Raw genomic sequence first — 19,998 nt, forward strand, 5'->3', positions numbered from 1 at the left:
CCTCGACAACCTACTGACTGTTTCGGACTCCTGAGTTTGTCTTCTATGTTCCCTCTCTGGTTTTGACACGGCTAGTCGACATCCTCTCCTAACTCGCTCCACCGGTCAGCAGCCAAACTGTGTACGCCACCCGAAGGACCCTGTAGTAAGCTCAGATACCCCTGTATAAGTGTTAAAAGGGTGAAAGCCAGGGTTTCTCTGGGACCTGCTAAGCAGAGTGGCTTGTGAAGGCTCTCTGTAAAAATCTGGCAGCTCTTAACATGGCTTCCACAAACAGATCAATGAGTGGGCGGGAGAAGCAGGGCTAGTATTTGCTCCGTTGCATTTGGAAAAGAAAATGAAGAAAACTTGCAAATAGTCTTGGTTGGAAATCATGCACTGTCTACAGCTTCGATGCAGATTTATAGACCTCAGACTGCAAATAAACCCTATGTAATCTGATCCTGCAGTCAGACTTGTATCCATAAAGGTTGGAGGCAAATTGTTCTCCATAGAAGCTGTAGACACAAACCGGAACAACAGTTTTAATTAACACTTTTGAAACCTACTTTATTTTTTATTTTAGGTGCACCAGAGCAATGCAAACATTTTTGCAGAAATGGACATACCCTCTAAGTGCACTTCTTTCTTTACATACAGATTTGAAAATGATTGGCTTTAATGTGTAGGTTTACTTATGTTTTATTAGATAATTGTATAAACTGCTGTCCTAGAATTCGCCCATTATTAATCAGATTGTCCCCAGTGACATTAGTGCAGGTCCCCAACGCTTCTCCTTGCTTATGGTGACTGCAGCTCTGAGCCTTACACTTCGGTTATACCATGTTCTGGCGGTCTGTAGTCAGGGGCATCAATCTCCCAGCATGTAGACGAGTCCTACAATTTAGAGAAGGTGACATCTTTTGGGGTCTTCTTCTGCATGGCGGCTTGAGCAGATGTCATGATGTCCTCTGTCTGCATGCTCATGTTCCAGGTGGCCTGAGACACAGACACAACATGATTACCTGACTGTGATTACCAAGGAAAAGCAGAACAAGACGACTGCTCACCACGTAATTCAGACTATCCTCCACCGAGTGATCTCGGGAGTACAGTAAGTTCACTTTCGTTCCTTGGACGGCAACAGGGCTTTTGCTGGCAATTTCAGTGGCCAGATCAAAGGCAGCACTAAGGAGGGAGGCCTTATCAGGAAACACCCGGCTGGAGGAGAGGAAAAAAGGTTTTATGGGATTAGAAAAACATGGCTGCTTTTTTCTATAAGCAGTGTCACTGTTGCTCACATGACATTTATGGTAAACTGGAGAGAAAAATAATTGTAAAGTATAATCCACCCCTAGCACCAAAGCACCGAAATGGATTACAGGAAATAGGAAGCAGGCCTCTGTCTCTCTTCGGGAAGTGGGGGCAGGCCTCTGTCTCTCTACGGGAAGTGGGGCCGGGTCTCTGTCCATATACAGGAAGTGGGGGCGGGCCTCTGTCCCTCTGTGGGGGTGGGCCTCTTTCCCTCCATGGGAAGTGGGGGCGGGCCTCTGTCCCTCTGTGGGGGTAGGCCTCTGTCCATATACGGGAAGTGGTGGCCGGCCTCTGTCCCTCTGTGGGGGTGGGCCTCTTTCCCTCCATGGGAAGTGGGGGCAGGCCTCAGTCCATCTGTGGGAAGTGGGAGCGGGCCTCTGTCCCTCTGTGGGGGTGGGCCTCTGCCCCTCCGCAGGAAGGGCCACTGAAAAAGAGTGGATTACAGATCTATAAATGCAAAGCAGATAATATTTTTGGAACTAAATTTCATACAAAATCGACTCAATTTTAAAAAAGGCTTAAAATATCCAATTATGGATCGTATCAATAGACATAGGTGTGAGCCACGATAAGTGCACACCCCTATAATCACCCTACAAAATCAAGCTACATCAGATAATATATAAATAGCACAACCTCAAAGGCATCATATCAATGCCATGCATGTCACTAAACAAGGCTATGACGAGAGCCACACAAAAGAACCCGCTCAATAAGAACTGTTATAACTCCGGAGGAAAGAAGAGCAAACAGGTGTAGAAAAGGAAAACACTTTATTATTATATGAATAAACATACAAAATACAAAAAAGTGCATAAAAAGTAGCAGGGGAAGGCCCAAAGGGGAACCACAGGACTCCAAAACGAAATGACCCGACATTACGACACACAGCACAGGTTTAATTCACAACCTGGCATAAAGTGCATAGTGCATAGTATAATGATAATACCGTGTCTAAAAAGCATAACCGCTTGTTACCCCATAAGTGACTGCATAGTGCTGCAAGAGTATAATAGCGGGTAACCCCTAAGGGTAGGATGCTTACCGGGCATTAAGTTTGCAGGAGTCCAGGGCCGGGTATGCGTCTCCCGACGCGCGTTTCGCGGGTAACAGACCCCGCTTTCTCAAGGGAATGTCATAATGGCCCAGGCAGGACCTTAAATTAGCCTCTGACCTGTCATGTGACAACATGCCGGCCAATCACAGATGGGATCAGCGGCGCATGCGCACCGCAGTTGCCAGGCACTCGGCCAAAGAAGCAGAGCGTCATCGTCGTCACATGGGAGAGGGGAGGAGGAGCAATCCCCCGACCCATGGAAGAAGATAAAGACGCACCGCTACACAGCCAATGCCAGCACCGCAGCACGCATGCGCACCCCTACTGCGCCACCACTGTGGGGTATATGTGCACCTGAGAGATATCTAAGATACCGAATATTAATACAATACATCTAAGAGCGGCGCAATATAAACATACTGCACCACCAATGTAAAATATATGTGTACAAGAGAGATATCAAAAGGTACAGGACATAAATACAGTACATATAAATACGGTGCCATATGAAAATATAAGAATTCCAAGATGGTCTAAAATGTGCAGCATCACGTAATGTCCCATCCCTTGTGCATATTCAGATGGTCCAAAAGCAGTACTAAAGAGTAAGGGCGATATGAGGGTGAACAACCGTGTCCAGTAAGAGCATCATGCCTGGGATAAAGAAGGATAAATGGAAGATAAAAAGATGAAACAAATTAAAACCAAAAACTTAAAAACAAAAAAACACACACCCAAACCCCGCCAGGGGGGAGCAAGAAGACAGGAATACTAATTTTTTGTAGGACGGGACGGTGCAGCAGCTGGGTGAATTTATGGGGGCATTAAACCAAAATGCTTTAAACATCCGTCTAACGTATACCTATGACACCAAGAGAGTTAACTTTCTGGATGTCACTTTTGAAGTGGACCGTGCTGGTCGCATTCAGACGGATGTTTATCGCAAACCAACATCGGTTAATGCACTCATCCATGCATCTTCTGCCCATAATCCATCCACGATTAGGGCCGTCCCGGTTGGCCAGTTCCTGAGGATGAGACGGATCTGCTCGTCAGATGCCAAATTCGAGAGCCAGTGTGCTGATCTTAAAACACGGTTTTCTGCGCGTGGTTACTCGAACAGATGCATCAAACGTGGGTATAAAAGGGCTAGAGAAACCATTCGTAATGACCTACTACAGCCACCAAGGACAAAAAGAGGGACCCTTGCCAATGGCCCAATTAGGTATATCTCGACCTACAACCACGAATGGGAGGAGATGCGATGTATTCTCAAAAAATACTGGTCCATTCTTGGGGCTGAACCCTCCTTACAAACATCATTAGGGATGGGTCCTTCTATGACCGCCAGGAGATCTAAAAACTTAAAAGATCTGTTGGCACAAAGCCATTATGTTCCATTTAGAGCCAATCCTTTTGGGTCCAGAGGGCCCATTGTTGGATCTATACCTTGCGGTCACTGCCTGGCATGCGCAAATGTCCTGCGGTGCACTACATTTAAATCATCCAATGGTCAAAGAGAGTTTGATATTAGGCACCGTATCTCGTGTGGGACCACTAATGTTATTTATTACGCCACGTGTGGCTGTCCAAAAATCTACGTTGGTTTAACATCAAGAGAACTTAGAGTACGTGTGCGTGAGCACGTGCGGGACATTTGCGCGGCCAGGACAGTGACTGATTTATCCCTCCTCAAGACCATCCCGCGCCACTTTAGGCAATTTCATGGATGTGACCCCACATCACTGTTGGTGCGTGGTATTGATGTGATTCATCTGGGGATTCGAGGGGGGAATTATAAAAAACTACTCGCACAGGTAGAGGCCAAATGGATTGTGGCTTTAGATACCATGACCCCAAATGGACTAAATGAGTCACTCTCTTTTTCCTCTTTTCTTTGAGTTGCTCTGGTTTATATACAGTTATAGTTATCCCTTAAAATACCATGAAAAATTAGTATTCCTGTCTTCTTGCTCCCCCCTGGCGGGGTTTGGGTGTGTGTTTTTTTGTTTTTAAGTTTTTGGTTTTAATTTGTTTCATCTTTTTATCTTCCATTTATCCTTCTTTATCCCAGGCATGATGCTCTTACTGGACACGGTTGTTCACCCTCATATCGCCCTTACTCTTTAGTACTGCTTTTGGACCATCTGAATATGCACAAGGGATGGGACATTACGTGATGCTGCACATTTTAGACCATCTTGGAATTCTTATATTTTCATATGGCACCGTATTTATATGTACTGTATTTATGTCCTGTACCTTTTGATATCTCTCTTGTACACATATATTTTACATTGGTGGTGCAGTATGTTTATATTGCGCCGCTCTTAGATGTATTGTATTAATATTCGGTATCTTAGATATCTCTCAGGTGCACATATACCCCACAGTGGTGGCGCAGTAGGGGTGCGCATGCGTGCTGCGGTGCTGGCATTGGCTGTGTAGCGGTGCGTCTTTATCTTCTTCCATGGGTCGGGGGATTGCTCCTCCTCCCCTCTCCCATGTGACGACGATGACGCTCTGCTTCTTTGGCCGAGTGCCTGGCAACTGCGGTGCGCATGCGCCGCTGATCCCATCTGTGATTGGCCGGCATGTTGTCACATGACAGGTCAGAGGCTAATTTAAGGTCCTGCCTGGGCCATTATGACATTCCCTTGAGAAAGCGGGGTCTGTTACCCGCGAAACGCGCGTCGGGAGACGCATACCCGGCCCTGGACTCCTGCAAACTTAATGCCCGGTAAGCATCCTACCCTTAGGGGTTACCCGCTATTATACTCTTGCAGCACTATGCAGTCACTTATGGGGTAACAAGCGGTTATGCTTTTTAGACACGGTATTATCATTATACTATGCACTATGCACTTTATGCCAGGTTGTGAATTAAACCTGTGCTGTGTGTCTTAATGTCGGGTCATTTCGTTTTGGAGTCCTGTGGTTCCCCTTTGGGCCTTCCCCTGCTACTTTTTATGCACTTTTTTGTATTTTGTATGTTTATTCATATAATAATAAAGTGTTTTCCTTTTCTACACCTGTTTGCTCTTCTTTCCTCCGGAGTTATATCAGATAATATATGAAGTCGTGCAATATATACAGTACCTAAAAGACACTGATAGTAAAGCGGTAAAGTATTAACCCCTTAGTGACGGAGCCAAATTTTTTAAATCTGACCAGTGTCACTTTATGTGGTAATAACTCTGGAAAGCTTCAACAAATTCGAGTGATTTTGAGATTCTTTTTTTCATGACACATTATACTTTATGATAATGGTAAATTTAGGTTGATATGTTTTGTGTTTATTTATAAAAAAAATATCAGAAATTTGACAAAAATTTAAAAACATTTGCAATTTTCAAACTTTGAATGGTTATCCCTTTAATTCACATAGTCCTACCATAGCAAACCATTAATAAATAACATTTCCCACATGTCGGCTTTACATCAGCACCATTTGTAAAATGTTATTTTATTTTGTTAGCATTTTAGGAGGTTAAGGGTATGTGCACACGTTGCGGTTTTTGCCGCGGATCCGCAGCGTTTTTGACGCTGCGGATCCACAGCAGTTTTCCATGCGGTGTACAGTACAATGTTAACCTATGGAAAACAAAAACCGCTGTGCACATGCAGCGGAAAAAAACGCGCGGAAACGCAGCGGTTTATTTTCCGCAGCATGTCAATTCTTTGTGCGGAATCTGCAGCGATTTTTCACCTGCTCGAATAGGAAACTGCAGGTGAAAAACCGCAGCGGAAACCGTAAGAAAAACCGCGATAAATCCGCAGTAAAAACCGCAGCGGTTTTGCACTGCGGATTTATTAAATCCGCTACGGAAAATTCCGCAATGGAATATGCAGCGTGTGCACATGGCCTTAAAAATGTAGAAGTATTTTTTCATGGAAATTTACAAAATTATTTTCTTTTAGGGACTTATCCAGGTTTGAAGTGACTTTAGGGGTCCCATATATTGGAAAACCCCCAAAACTGATACCATTTTAAAAACAGCACCCCTCAACATATTGAAAACTGCTGTCAGGTAGATTATTAACCCTTCCGGTGAATTTTAGGAATTAATACAAAGTGGCATAATAGGAATGAAAAAGTTGATTTTTACCACCTAAATGTCGCTAACTTTTGAACAGGCCGCTGCTGCGGTCAGATCTAAGGCCGCTATTTGGCTGTGAATTGCCATCGTAAACATCAGGACCATACAATCATGATCTCAGGGTGCCGATGGGGATAAAGAGGGAGAAGCCTCATAGTGGGCGCTCTCTTTTTTTAGTCTGCGCAGCTTTTTTTATTTCTCCTCTTGGGGATCCAATTAGTTGAGATCTGTTTTCAGACCACCATTTTCTGGAGTCTGCTATAAATGGTGCGTAATTATGGGTTATTCCACTTGAATAGGACAGAGCTGCATTTTAGACACAACCTTCAGAGACTGACTTTTAACATCCTGTCCTGGTTGTAGGGACCACTGCAGTCAAACATTGGCCGCAGTGGTGATGCGTTTTGTCACATGCCTTGTCCCTGCTGGAAGATAAAACAAGCAGACCAGCGGAAGACCGCTATAACAAAAACATACCTGACTAGTCCACTGCTCAAGGCTTCATCTGACATCATCTTCCTAGCGGTGAAGGCCAGCTCGTTCACCAAGCTGTAGAGAAAGAAGAGAATCTGGTAATCATTCCCAAATATATGTAGTTTAATATCAGCACCCCACACACAGACACAAGACACTGCTCAGATACTCCTCCAGAAATATAGACATACGGAAACAGGGGTCTTTGTCTTTCTACAGGAGGTGTCAGGGGGAAAGGAAGTTCCATTTCCCATTGTGCTGTCAGAATGTCGATGAATCGGAGCCATCCACTAAAAATTAGTCATTGCAAGTTACAGAGCCGCTATCTCCATTTAATTGTAAACGTTGTTGAGTTTAACTTTTCAATGAATATCCCATTGTGGAACCCCATGAACAAACTATTTTTATTTTCCATCATTGTATTCTGGGAGCAATAACTCTACCCCCCTTGATAAAGCTATATGAAAGACTAATTTTTTTTTTCCAGGGAAAGTTATATTGGATCAGTGGCACAATTTTCAGGTGTATATCTTTGCATAATTTTTTTTTTTTTCCCCTGGGGAGAATTAAAAAAAACAAGCACAACTATAGCGCAGTCTTGTTTTGGTTTTCACTGCATTCACTGATTGAGATATATATATATATATATATATATATATATATATATATATATATATATATATATATATATATATATATATATATATATATATATATATATATATATATATATATATATATATATATACATACATACATACACTCACCGGCCACTTTATTAGGTACACCATGCTAGTAACGGGTTGGACCCCCTTTTGCCTTCAGAACTGCCTCAATTCTTCGTGGCATAGATTCAACAAGGTGCTGGAAGCATTCCTCAGAGATTTTGGTCCATATTGACATGATGGCATCACACAGTTGCCGCAGATTTGTCGGCTGCACATCCCAAAGATGCTCCATACAAGGCAGGATGGATCCATGCTTTCATGTTGTTTACGCCAAATTCTGACCCTACCATCCGAATGTCGCAGCAGAAATCGAGACTCATCAGACCAAGCAACGTTTTTCCAATCTTCTACTGTCCAATTTCGATGAGCTTGTACAAATTGTAGCCTCAGTTTCCTGTTCTTAGCTGAAAGGAGTGGTACCCGGTGTGGTCTTCTGCTGCTGTAGCCCATCTGCCTCAAAGTTCGACGCACTGTGCGTTCAGAGATGCTCTTAGGCCTACCTTGGTTGTAACGGGTGGCGATTTGAGTCACTGTTGCCTTTCTATCAGCTCGAACCAGTCTGCCCATTCTCCTCTGACCTCTGGCATCAACAAGGCATTTCCGCCCACAGAACTGCCGCTCACTGGATTTTTTTTCTTTTTCGGACCATTCTCTGTAAACCCTAGAGATGGTTGTGCGTGGAAATCCCAGTAGATCAGCAGTTTCTGAAATACTCAGACCAGCCCTTCTGGCACCAACAACCATGCCACGTTCAAAGGCACTCAAATCACCTTTCTTCCCCATACTGATGCTCGGTTTGAACTGCAGGAGATTGTCTTGACCATGTCTACATGCCTAAATGCACTGAGTTGCCGCCATGTGATTGGCTGATTAGAAATTAAGTGTTAACAAGAAGTTGGACAGGTGTACCTAATAAAGTGGCCGGTGAGTGTATATAATAATTTTATTTATATGGCGCCAAAATATTCTGCAGCGCTTTACATTATGGAGGGGATTTGTACAGGCAATAGACATTACAGCATAACAATAATCACAGATCAAAATAGATACCAAGAAGAGTGAGGGCCCTGCTAGCAAGCTTACAATCTATGAGGAAAAAGGGAGACACGAGAGGTGGATGGTTTCGTTGTTCGGACCAGCCATAGTGTAAGGATTGGGTGTTCATGTAAAGCTGCATGAACCGGTTATCAGCCTTAGTACAGTATGTAACAGTACAGACACCGAGGACTATTAACTGTATAAAGTGTATAAGAACATGATGCGAGGAATGGGCCACACAGGGATAGTTAGGTTAATGCGTTGAGGCAGTAGGCCAGTCTGAACAAATGCATTATTAGGGCACGCTTAAAACTGTGGGGATTGGGGATTAATTGTATTAACCTGGGTAGTGCATTCCAGAGAATTGGCGCAGCACGTGAAAAGTCTTGGAGACGGGTGTGGGAGGTTCTGATTATTGAGGATGTTAACTTCTGGTCATTAGCAGAATGGAGAGCAGGGGTAGGGTGGTAGGCTAAGACCAGGGAGGAGATGTAGGGTGGTGCTGAGCCATGGAGTGCTTTGTGGATGAGGGTAATAGTTTTGTACTGGATTCTGGAGCGGATGGGTATGTAATGACTGGCACAAGGTAGAGGCATTGGTGTAACGATTGGTGAATATGATCCTGGATGCAGCATTCAGGAGCGGGGAGAGTTTGGAAAGAGGGAGACTGATTAGTAGAGAGTTACAATAGTCCGGATGAGAATGAATAAGAGGAACAGTAAGAGTTTTTGCGGAGTCGAAAGAAAAAAAAAGGGCGAATTCTAGAAATGTTTTTGAGATGCAGATAAGAAGAGCGAGCCAGTGATCGGATGTGGGGGTGAATGAAAGCTCGAAATCAGGCAGCGGGCATGTAGCTTGGGAGTAATGATGGAACCACACACGGAGATGGCAATGTCAGGCAAAGGTAGGTTAGTAGAGGGAGAGAACACGAGGAGTTCAGTTTTTGACAGGTTCAGTTTCAGATAGAGGGAGGACATGATGTTAGAGACAGCGGTAAGACAATCACTGGTGTTTTCTATAAAGGCAGGCATGATATCAGGAGAAGAAGTGTATAATTGTGTGTCATCAGCATAGAGATGGTACTGGAACCCAAATCTACTGATTGTTTGTCCAATAGGGGCGGTATACAAAGAGAAGAGAAGGGCGCCTAGGACTGATCCTTGAGGAACCCCAACAGTAAGGGTACCGTTACACAAAACGATTTACCAACGATCACGACCAGCGATACGACCTGGCCGTGATCGTTGGTAAGTCGTTGTGTGGTCGCTGGAGAGCTGTCACACAGACAGCTCTCCAGTGACCAACGATGCCGAAGTCCCCGGGTAACCAGGGTAAACATCGGGTTACTAAGCGCAGGGCCGCGCTTAGTAACCCGATGTTTACCCTGGTTACCATCGTACCATAGCCCCATGCGGGAAGTAAAGGCAAAGAAGGACAACTGAATCCAGGTATCACAAACATGCAACACATTTTGCACTCCAGACCACCAGGGGGAGCCCTGCTCCTATTTATTAGGGCACTCTTCACACTTAGGTAAAACTGGTTGCCTGGGGAGGAGGTTAGTTAGTTGCTGGCTGGGCTTCGCTCAGGTAGTTGGTCTCTGACAGGGGTGGGATCCTGTCAGAGATCAAGACAGAAGGACACGGAGCTGTGCATGCCCTGAGAGCTGCAGCTTCTAGAAAGAGACACTGAAGGAGAACTGTATTGTAGAGAGGGTGAAGAAGTCATAGCAAAGGAGTGGATACCAGGAGGAGTTCTGCCCTACACAGGCTGCCTCCTTCTGAGGCGCAGGATCCCGGTAGCCGGAACACGGAGGGAGCAACGATCCTTTATGCCTTGCTCCAGAGACCGGCAGGACAGCTAATTTCACGTTACCTGCCCGCCCTATACCCAGGAGGCAAGGTGGCACACTTTGGAGGCTGGGGCATGATAGAGTCCCTGTAAAACGCTTCAAGCCACCGGTCATACAGGTTTGTCCTATCCATCTGGGGGACAGCGAGAGAGACATAACATCTATAACATCTGTGAAGACCTTATGAGAAGCTTAGCAGTAAGGTACTACAACACCACGGCGCTAGAGGAAGGCTACTGATTTCTACCTGGACAAGGGGACTCTGGATTTGCCTCCAAACCGGCCGGACTCTGTCTGCCCTGTGGTCTGGTGCCCTGGACTGTGGATGCTGAAGCCTTCAGTAAAGGTAAAGAGACTGCAACCTTGTGTCCTCGTTCTTCACTGCGCCTCTCACCATCCACCATTTACACACTGGGAATCCCTGGGGACATACTTCACCTGTGGGAAGGTATACCATCTAGCTGCCATAACATCACCCCAGCGGACCCCTTAAAGCAGCGCCGGTCACCCTGACCGAATACCACAGGTAGCGTCACGAACATTCCCCTTTAAATACCTTTCCCTTTTACACAGACGTCCCAGGGCCACGGACCGGGTCAGCCACCGTGACATCCCCTGTGAACAGTAGGACCCGGTACCGAGTACCGCACGGCCCCATGGGGGCGCTCCATATGCGTTTGTTTTTGCCTCCCATTGACTCCATTGGCGTTCGGCTATGTTAAACGAATATTGCAAAATCGGTGATCGTGATCTGAACCGAGCAATGAAATATTCACTCATCTCTAGTCTGTACGATCACTTTTTATCTACATTTTTGGTAGGGGGACTAAATAAGCAAAAAACTGTAATTCTTGTAATGATTTTTAATTTATTTAAGATTTTCACTGCATGGGATAAATAATGTGATAAGTTTTAGGGTATGTGCACACGTTGCGGATTTCTTGCAGAAAATTCCTGAAGAAAACCGGAAATTTTCTGCAAGAAATCCGCATTTTTTTTTTGCGTTTTTTTTCCGTTTTTTTCGCGTTTTTTTAGCATTCTGCAAGCGTAATTAGCTTGCAGAATGCTAAAGTTTTCCAAGCGATCTGTAGCATCGCTTGGAAAACTGACTGACAGGTTGGTCACACTTGTCAAACATAGCGTTTGACAAGTGTGACCAACTTTTTACTATAGATGCAGCTTATGCAGCATCTATAGTAAAAGATAGAATGTTTAAAAATAATAAAAAAAATAAAAAAAATGCTTATACTCACCCAGACATCTCCTCAGCGGCCGTCCGGCTCCTCTTCTAGCTGGTCTGTGCGCACAGGACCTCCCGTGACGTCACGGTCACGTGAGCGGTCACATGACCGCTCACGACCAATCACAGGACAGTGACGTCATTCGGCGAGGTCCTTCAGCGCACACCAGCTACAGGAACCGAACGGCAGCGTGCGAGGAGGCGGGAATACATCGAGGGTGAGTATAGGACTGTTTATTATTTTATTTCTTATTTTTTTACCACTTATATGGTGCCCAGTGCGTGGAGGAGAGTCTCCTCTCCTCCACCCTGGGTACCAACCGCATATAATCTGCTTACTTCCCGCATGGTGTGCACAGCCCCGTGCGGGAAGTAAGCAGATCAATGGACCCCTAGGTGTGCGGAATCCCTGCAATTCCGCATTTTTAATGAACATGTTGCTTTTTTTTCCGCTATGCGATTTTTTCGCGGAAAAAATCGCAACATTTGCACAAAAAATGCGGAATACCCTGTAAATAATAGGAGGCTTATGCAAGCGTTTTTTTTCGCGTTTTTATCACGTTTTTATAGCGAAAAAACGCGAAAAAAACGCTAACAATCCTGAACGTGTGCACATGGCCTCATGGTTCGAATCATCCAATATAAGTTGATACCAATTATCTGAACTTCTTTTAGCTAGTAGTTTTTTTTTTGTTTTTTTTTAATAACTGTTTTATTCCAACTAGGGGACCCAAACGGGCAATTGTCCCTTCTGTAAGGCTACTTTCACACTAGCGTCCTACGACGCACGTCACAATGCGTCGTTTTGGAGAAAAAACGCATCCTGCAAAGTTGTGAGCAGGATGTGTTTTTTCTCTCCATAGGGTTGCATTAGCGACGCATTGCCACACGTCGCATCAGTTGTGCGACGGATGCGTCGTGTTTTGGCGGACCGTCGGCACAAAAAAGCGTTACATGTGACTTTTTTGTGCGTCGTGTCCGCCATTTCCAACCGCGCATGCGCGGCTGGAACTCCGCCCCTCCTCCCCGGACATCACAATGGGGCAGCGGATGCATTGAAAAACTGCATCCGCTGCCCCCGTTGTGCTTTTATTTCACAGTATGCGTCGGTACGTCGGCCCGACGCACAGCGACGGGCCGACGCTAGTGTAAAAGTTAATTAATACACATGTATTCTGCAGATAGCTCTGCAGCACCCCCTAGTGGCAAGCACAGGCATGTTCTGTTTTCAGTATGGACGTATACTTACATCACTAATCCACATATAATAGGCATATAGAGGAAAAGGATGGGTCTTTCCCATTATTTGGTCTTTGTATTATGGCTGTGTGCAAGAGGCCTAACGCCAAATCATTGAATAGAGGAAATATGATCATGTCCTGCTGTATTGGAGGATAACGTGGTTACATACCTTCTGTTCCCAATGACATTCGGCAGGCGCTGGAGGGTTCCCACGTCCGCCGCCAAACCCACGTCCACCTCCTGCAAGAAGAGACGGTTATATAGAAGGAGGGGGCTGGAGGGGCTCCATTTATTTCTAAAGAGCCTTAGAGAAAATGCCAGCAGTAGGGAAAAGTAAAAGGGGAGCAGTGACCCCACGCCGCCGACACTGAGGGGGCTTAAGACATCAGTACTAGAGGGGGCCCAGTTACACATTGGTGCCCAAATATGGCCAAAGCAAGAGACCCTAATAAGCCGCTTACGTTATAGAGAACAAGGGACCACCAGAAAGAATCACGACCGCTTTACGGACGTCTCACCTTAACTTGAAAATAGGCGTCCTGGGAACAGTAGCGAATGTCACAGGCAGTGACGAGATCCACACCTGATGGGACACACAGCATTACAGGGAATGTATAACTACTGTAAGGGGGTGTGCAGGCGGCTGGTTTGAGCCCTGCATTCCTGTGCATGCCTACTTAATGAAACTGGGTATGTTTTGTGTTTGCTGTCTGCCCTGTGTAGCTTGATAGTTGACACTGTTTAATATGATAATGGCTGACACTGTTCTGATATCTGTGTGTTAGGGACTTGAATAGGGGCAATCAGTGGCAGTAGTAGGTCAGCATTGGTAAGGGTTATGTCAGTGTAGTTGTGGGTTAGTGTTAAGGGGACACTGTGGAGTAGGAGATTAGATTGTGTTGAGAACTGGTTTCAGTCAGAGTAGTGACAGTTGAGAAAGGGGCGGAGCCAGTGTAGTGGCAGGGAGAGTGCCTTTCTGAGGTAATTTTCAGGTAGTGGGAGGAGCTAGAGCAGAGTGAGAGGAATTGTTCTAGAAGGAGTGGTAGTAGTTGTGTGGTGAGTTACAGTAGAAAGAGACAGACGAAGCACTGAGGGAAGCAGGTCTGGAGATGTTAGATCTTAAAGCACGTGAAAAGCGAGGCGGTCTGGAAGGGTCGGTGGCTTGTCTGTGGGTTATAATATATAGATTAAAGTTGCAGTTGCACTCTCATATATGAAAGCGCAATGGCGTTAAGAGGAAAAAAGTGTCCAGTATATAAAAGGTAACCTTAAGCACTCATCCGTGAAAAATTATCTTTATTAATGGCATCCACAGCCGATATAACAACAGAAAAAACTTTTTCCCAATGTTTCGGCCTACTTCTGGCCTTTTTCAAGGGTATTTTTCTGTAGGTAGGGGAATCAGCAAGTGTACTGTGCATCTGGTCCGGTGTGACAAGAAGAGACACTGGACCTGGTGCACAGTACACTTGCCGATTCCCGTACCTACAGAAAAATACCCTTGAAAAAGGCCAGAAGTAGGCCGAAACATTGGGAAAAAAAATTTCTGTTATTATATCGGCTGTGGATACCATTAATAAAGATAATTTTTCACAGATGAGTGCTTGTCTGTGGGTTACCTCCCGTGACATCCCGGACTTACGGTCTGAACAGGAATTGCAGAGGCAACCTGATTTTTCGCCCAGGATGAGGAAAGTGGACGGGGAGCACCTGGTATCAGAAAGCTGGAATTCCCAGGGGACTGCGGGTCTGGAAGCCACGGTGCTAGAAGATAAGCTGAAGGAAAAGACCAGGGAAAGTGCAGGAGGAGAAGTTCTTATGTCTTTTGAAGATTGTTGGATTAAGACTGTTATGAAGATGCACGAATTGAGTAAAGTTTTATTGAAAATGAATCGGGACTTTGATAACATTTGTATGTGTCTGCGACGGATTGGAGCCCTGTATGCTGTGAAGGATTCTGACTCACAGGTGGGTGAACTACTTGACACACACAGCACACCACAAAATGGACATGATATTTCTGTAGCGGAGCGTCAGGGTGTGATGAGGAAGCAGCAGCAATCCCTCAGTACGGCTACCACCCTGGCCCCCGTTACAAAGTGGCGTAGTCGGCAGGATGCAGATGCCTTGCATTTGGAAAATGGAGAAACCCCTGAAACGGCAAAGATGGCGGTCGTTAAAGACTTTAAAATGGCGGATGATGGTGCAGAAGCAGAAGACAGCTCCGTCCATCGTGGGTGTTCTAAACTGAAAATGGTGCGAAAATCTGTTGGGCAGAGACTGTGGCCTGAGGCCTGGGTAGATCCCCCCCTATGAGAGGTGCCCGCCCGCGGTGGGCACAGCGAAAGAAAAAGAAACCTTCATCCCCAGCAGCAGATTCCTGGAGAATGGGAGGATGATCTATCAGCAGCAGCTCTGGCGTTACCGGTGACCGCTGGAGCATGGGCACGGAGCCCTTTAGATGATGTACGGGACTGGAGGGGAAGTGGAGCAGAGGCTAGTGGATGCTCCTCCGGTACCCCTTTGATGATAAGTGGGGACAGTGACTGTAACTGCACCCCGGATCAGAAAGTTGTGCTAGTTGCACCAGATGTGAAAAAGTGGGACTGTTCTGTGTCCCTGAGGGCAAGAGCCCTGTAATGCTGTGAGGGACTGTTCTGCGTACTGTGGGCAGGAGCCCAGAAGACAGTGCAGTGAGAATGGCTGCAGTTAAAGAATTGTTTTGAACTGTTTTCCCCACTCCAAGTTTTGTTGCGCCCCTTCTGCTGGATTGCAGGACACAGACCTTATGAAGAGATGGTGCCCTATCGACTGTTGCTGATCTGTGTGTGGCTGCTCCGGAGACTGTGATAAGATCTGTGAAATGTCATTGTTTAACCTGAATTTTGTTTGCAGGAGGTAAACTGAGCAGCACACATGTTTTAAAGGGACCGTGGTCTGGAAATAGGAGGGAGGAGAAGAAACATATGCAGGATGACCTGATGGGTGAGCCGGGTCAGAAGAGAATGGACTGCATGCTCCTGAATGGTTGGAGCTGTAGTAATTTGGCCATGTGGGCCATGAAGAAGAGTGTGGACATTCAAGTCAGTTTAGGACTGGTCAGTGGACCTGGAGAGTCCTATGGAGAACTGTCTGTCTGTCCGGGTCTCAGGAAGAGAAGATCGGGGTCAAATGGATCCATATTGAAGTCTGGACAACCCGAGGGTCATGTCGGGTTATGCCAGGATTGTGCTCACGTGATGGTAAGTTGGTGAGAACTGTTGGCCAAAGTTGGGCCATGCTGTTAAAAGAACTGAACTGTTTGCTCCGGGGTCCAAAGTAAGTGGGATCGGTGCCAGTCCTGACCTGAAACGGGTCAAACGTGGTGGACTGGAGCAAAGTTCTTTTATTGTAATGTATAATAGTTGTTAAAGTTATTGATGTTTTAATAAGATGCCATTACATTGTGCTTATTGTGATGTGTACATTCTACCGGTACTGTATGGTCGGGGACGACCATGGTTTTAGGAGGGAGGTATGTAAGGGGGTATTCAGGCGGCTGGTTTGAGCCCTACATTCCTGTGCATGCCTACCTAATGAAACTGGGTACTTTTTGTGTTTGCTGTGTGCCCTGTGTAGTTTATGATATTTGACACTGTTTAATATGATAATGGCTGACACTGTTCTGATATCTGTGTGTTAGGGACAGGAATAGGGACAGTAAGTGGCAGGTCAGCATTGGTAAAAGTTATGGCAGTGTAGTTGTGGGTTAGTGTTAAGGGGGCACTGTGGAGTAGGAGATTAGATTGTGTTGAGAACTGGTTTCAGTCAGAGTAGTGACAGTTGAGAAAGGGGCGGAGCCAGTGTAGTGGCAGGGAGAGTGCCTTTCTGAGCTAATTTTCAGGTAGTGGGAGGAGCTAGAGCAGAGTGAGAGGAATTGTTCTAAAAGGAGTGGTAGTAGTTGTGTGGTGAGTTACAGTTGAAAGAGACAGAAGAAGCACTGAGGGAAGCAGGTCTGGAGATGTTAGATCTTAAAGCACGTGAAAAGCGAGGCAGTCTGGAAGGGTCGGTGGCTTGTCTGTGGGTTACCTCCCGTGACGTCCCGGAAAGTGGACGGGGAGCACCTAGTATCAGAAAGCTGGAATTCCCAGGGGACTGCGGGTCTGGAAGCCACGGTGCTAGAAAATAAGCTGAAGGAAAAGACCAGGGAAAGTGCAGGAGGAGAAGTTCTTATGTCTTTTGAAGATTGTTGGATTAAGTCTGTTATGAAGATGCACGAATTGAGTAAAGTTTTATTGAAAATGAATCGGGACTTTGATAACATTTGTGTGTGTCTGCGACGGATTGGAGCCCTGTATGCTGTGAGGGATTCTGACTCACAGGTGGGTGAACTACTTGACACACACAGCACACCACAAAATGGACATGATATTTCTGTAGCGGAGCGTCAGGGTGTGATGAGGAAGCAGCAGCAATCCCTCGGTACAGCTACCACCCTGGCCCTAGTTACACTACCCACTTAGAATAAATAGACAATATTATCCGGGTGTTCTCTCACCTCCTCCAATACAACCATTGTGGACTGCTGCAATCACAGGCTTCGTGCACTGAGGGTAAAAATACAATGTCAGAAAAGAGCTCAAACCCATATCATGACTATCCACAGGATGAGTATATTCATCATCATCAATTCTCATTTAATATCCATCCCCATTCATATCCATATTAATCCCCTATTCCCATCCATCTCCATATCCATCTCTAGATCCATCCTCATCCATAACCATCATTAACCCCTTCCCGACCCATGACGCCACGTAGGCGTCATGAAAACCTGTGCCAATCCGACCCATGACGCCTATGTGGCGTCATGGATAGAGTTGAGCATTCCGATACCGCAAGTATCGGGTATCGGCCGATACTTGCGGGTATCGGAATTCCGATACCGAGATCCGATACTTTTGTGGTATCGGGAATCGGTATCGGGATTAATATCAATGTGTAAAATAAAGAATTAAAATAAAAAATAGGGATATACTCACCTCTCCGACGCAGCCTGGACTTTACCGCCGTAACCGGGAGCCGTTGTACCTAAGAATGCGCGCTTGCAGGGCCTTAGATGAGGTCACTGCGCTCTGATTGGTCCGTAGCGGTCGCGTGACCGCTACGCGACCAATCACAAAGCAGTGACGTCACCTAAGGTCTTTCAAGCGCTTGAAATACCTTAGAAGACGTCACTGCTTTGTGATTGGTCGCGTAGCGGTCACGCGACCGCTACGGACCAATCAGAGCGCAGTGACCTCATCTAAGGCCCTTCAAGCGCGCATTCTTAGGTACAACGGCTCCCGGTTACGGCGGTAAAGTCCAGGCTGCGTCGGAGGGTCAGTATATCCCTATTTTTTATTTTAATTCTTTCTTTTACACATTGATATGGATCCCAGGGCCTGAAGGAGAGTTTCCTCTCCTTCAGACCCTGGGAACCATCAGGGATACCGTCCGATACTTGAGTCCCATTGTCTTGTATTGGTATCGGGTATCGGTATCGGATTAGATCCGATACTTTGCCGGTATCGGCCGATACTTTCCGATACTTTCAAGTATCGGACGGTATCGCTCAACGCTAGTCATGGAATGATCGTGTCCCTGCAGATCGGGTGAAAGGGATAACTCCAATTTCACCCGATCTGCAGGGACAGGGGGAGTGGTACTTCAGCCCAGGGGGGGTGGCTTCACCCCCCCCCCGTGGCTACGATCGCTCTGATTGGCTGTTGAAAGTGAAACTGCCAATCAGAGCGATTCGTAATATTTCACCTAAAAAACTGGTGAAATATTACAATCCAGCCATGGCCGATGCTGCAATATCATCGGCCATGGCTAGAAACACTTATGTACCTTATGCCGGCCGGCAGATTCGTTCCAGATATATTTTGATCACTGAGATATAACCTATCACAGTGATCAAAATAAAAAAAATAGTAAATGACCCCCCCCCCTTTATCACCCCCGTAGGTAGGGACAATAATAAAAAAAAGAAAATATTTTTTTTCTTTTTCCACTAGGGTTAGGGTTAGAACTAGGGTTAGGGTTAGGGTTAGGGGTAGGGTTAGGGTTAGGGTTAGGGCATGTGCACACAGTGCGGATTTGGCTACGGATCCACAGCGGATTGGCCGCGGAGCCGCAGCGGATTGGCCGCGGAGCCGCAGCGGATTGGCCGCGGATCCGCAGCGGATTGGCCGCGGATCCGCAGCGGATTGGCCGCGGATCCGCAGCGGATTGGCTGCTGCGAATTCGTAGCAGTTTTGCATCAGGTTTACAGTACCATGTACACCTATGGAAAACCAAATCAGCTGTGCCCATGGTGCGGAAAATACCGTGCGGAAACGCTGCATTGTATTTTCCGCAACATGTCAATTTTGTGCGGATTCCGCAGCGTTTTACACCATTAGGAATCCGCAGGTGAAATCTGCACAAAAAAACACTGGAAATCCGCTGTAAATCCGCAGGTAAAACGCAGTGCCTTTTACCTGCGGATTTTTCAAAAATTGTGCGGAAAAATCTCACACGAATCCGCAACGTGGGCACATAGCCTTAGGGTTAGGGTTGGAATTAGGGTTAAGATTAGGCTTGTGGTTAGGGTTACGGATAGGGTTAGGGGTGTGTTGGGGTTACAGTTGTGGTTAGGGTTGGGATTAGGGTTAGGGTTGGGATTAGGGTTAGGGTTGGGACTAGGGCTACGGGTGTGTTGGGGTTAGGGGTGAGTTGGGGTTAGGGTTGTGATTAGGGTTATGGCTACAGGTGGGATTAGGGTTAGGGGTGTGTTGGGGTTAGTGTTGAAGTTAGAATTGAGGGATTTCCACTGTTTAGGCACATCAGGGGTCTCCAAACGCAACATGGCGCCACCATTGATTCCAGCCAATCTTGCGTTCAAAAAGTCAAATGGTGCTCCCTCCCTTCCAAGCCCCGACGTGCGCACAAACAGGGGTTTACCCCACATA

The 19,998-nt window shown here is 46.1% G+C and overlaps 1 protein-coding gene across 3 annotated transcripts in view; it reads right to left on the minus strand.

The window, feature by feature from the left end:
* Window positions 1-522: 522 nt before the first annotated feature.
* LOC143805978 (delta(3,5)-Delta(2,4)-dienoyl-CoA isomerase, mitochondrial-like) overlaps window positions 523-19,998 on the minus strand; it is a 35,483-nt gene continuing 16,007 nt past the window's right edge. For all 3 annotated transcript variants that reach the window (XM_077285774.1, XM_077285772.1, XM_077285773.1), the window contains exons 5-10: window positions 17,562-17,610; window positions 13,543-13,607; window positions 13,194-13,264; window positions 6,928-6,999; window positions 1,050-1,200; window positions 523-978 (exon numbers count right to left, since the gene is read on the minus strand). In XM_077285774.1, the coding sequence (XP_077141889.1) occupies window positions 877-978; window positions 1,050-1,200; window positions 6,928-6,999; window positions 13,194-13,264; window positions 13,543-13,607; window positions 17,562-17,610 (510 nt within the window). In that variant the 3' untranslated portion in view covers window positions 523-876. The remainder of the gene's footprint in view (window positions 979-1,049; window positions 1,201-6,927; window positions 7,000-13,193; window positions 13,265-13,542; window positions 13,608-17,561; window positions 17,611-19,998) is intronic.

This window comes from Ranitomeya variabilis, chromosome 2 (genome assembly GCF_051348905.1).
Source record: "Ranitomeya variabilis isolate aRanVar5 chromosome 2, aRanVar5.hap1, whole genome shotgun sequence".
NCBI classification, from domain to species: Eukaryota; Metazoa; Chordata; class Amphibia; order Anura; family Dendrobatidae; genus Ranitomeya; species Ranitomeya variabilis.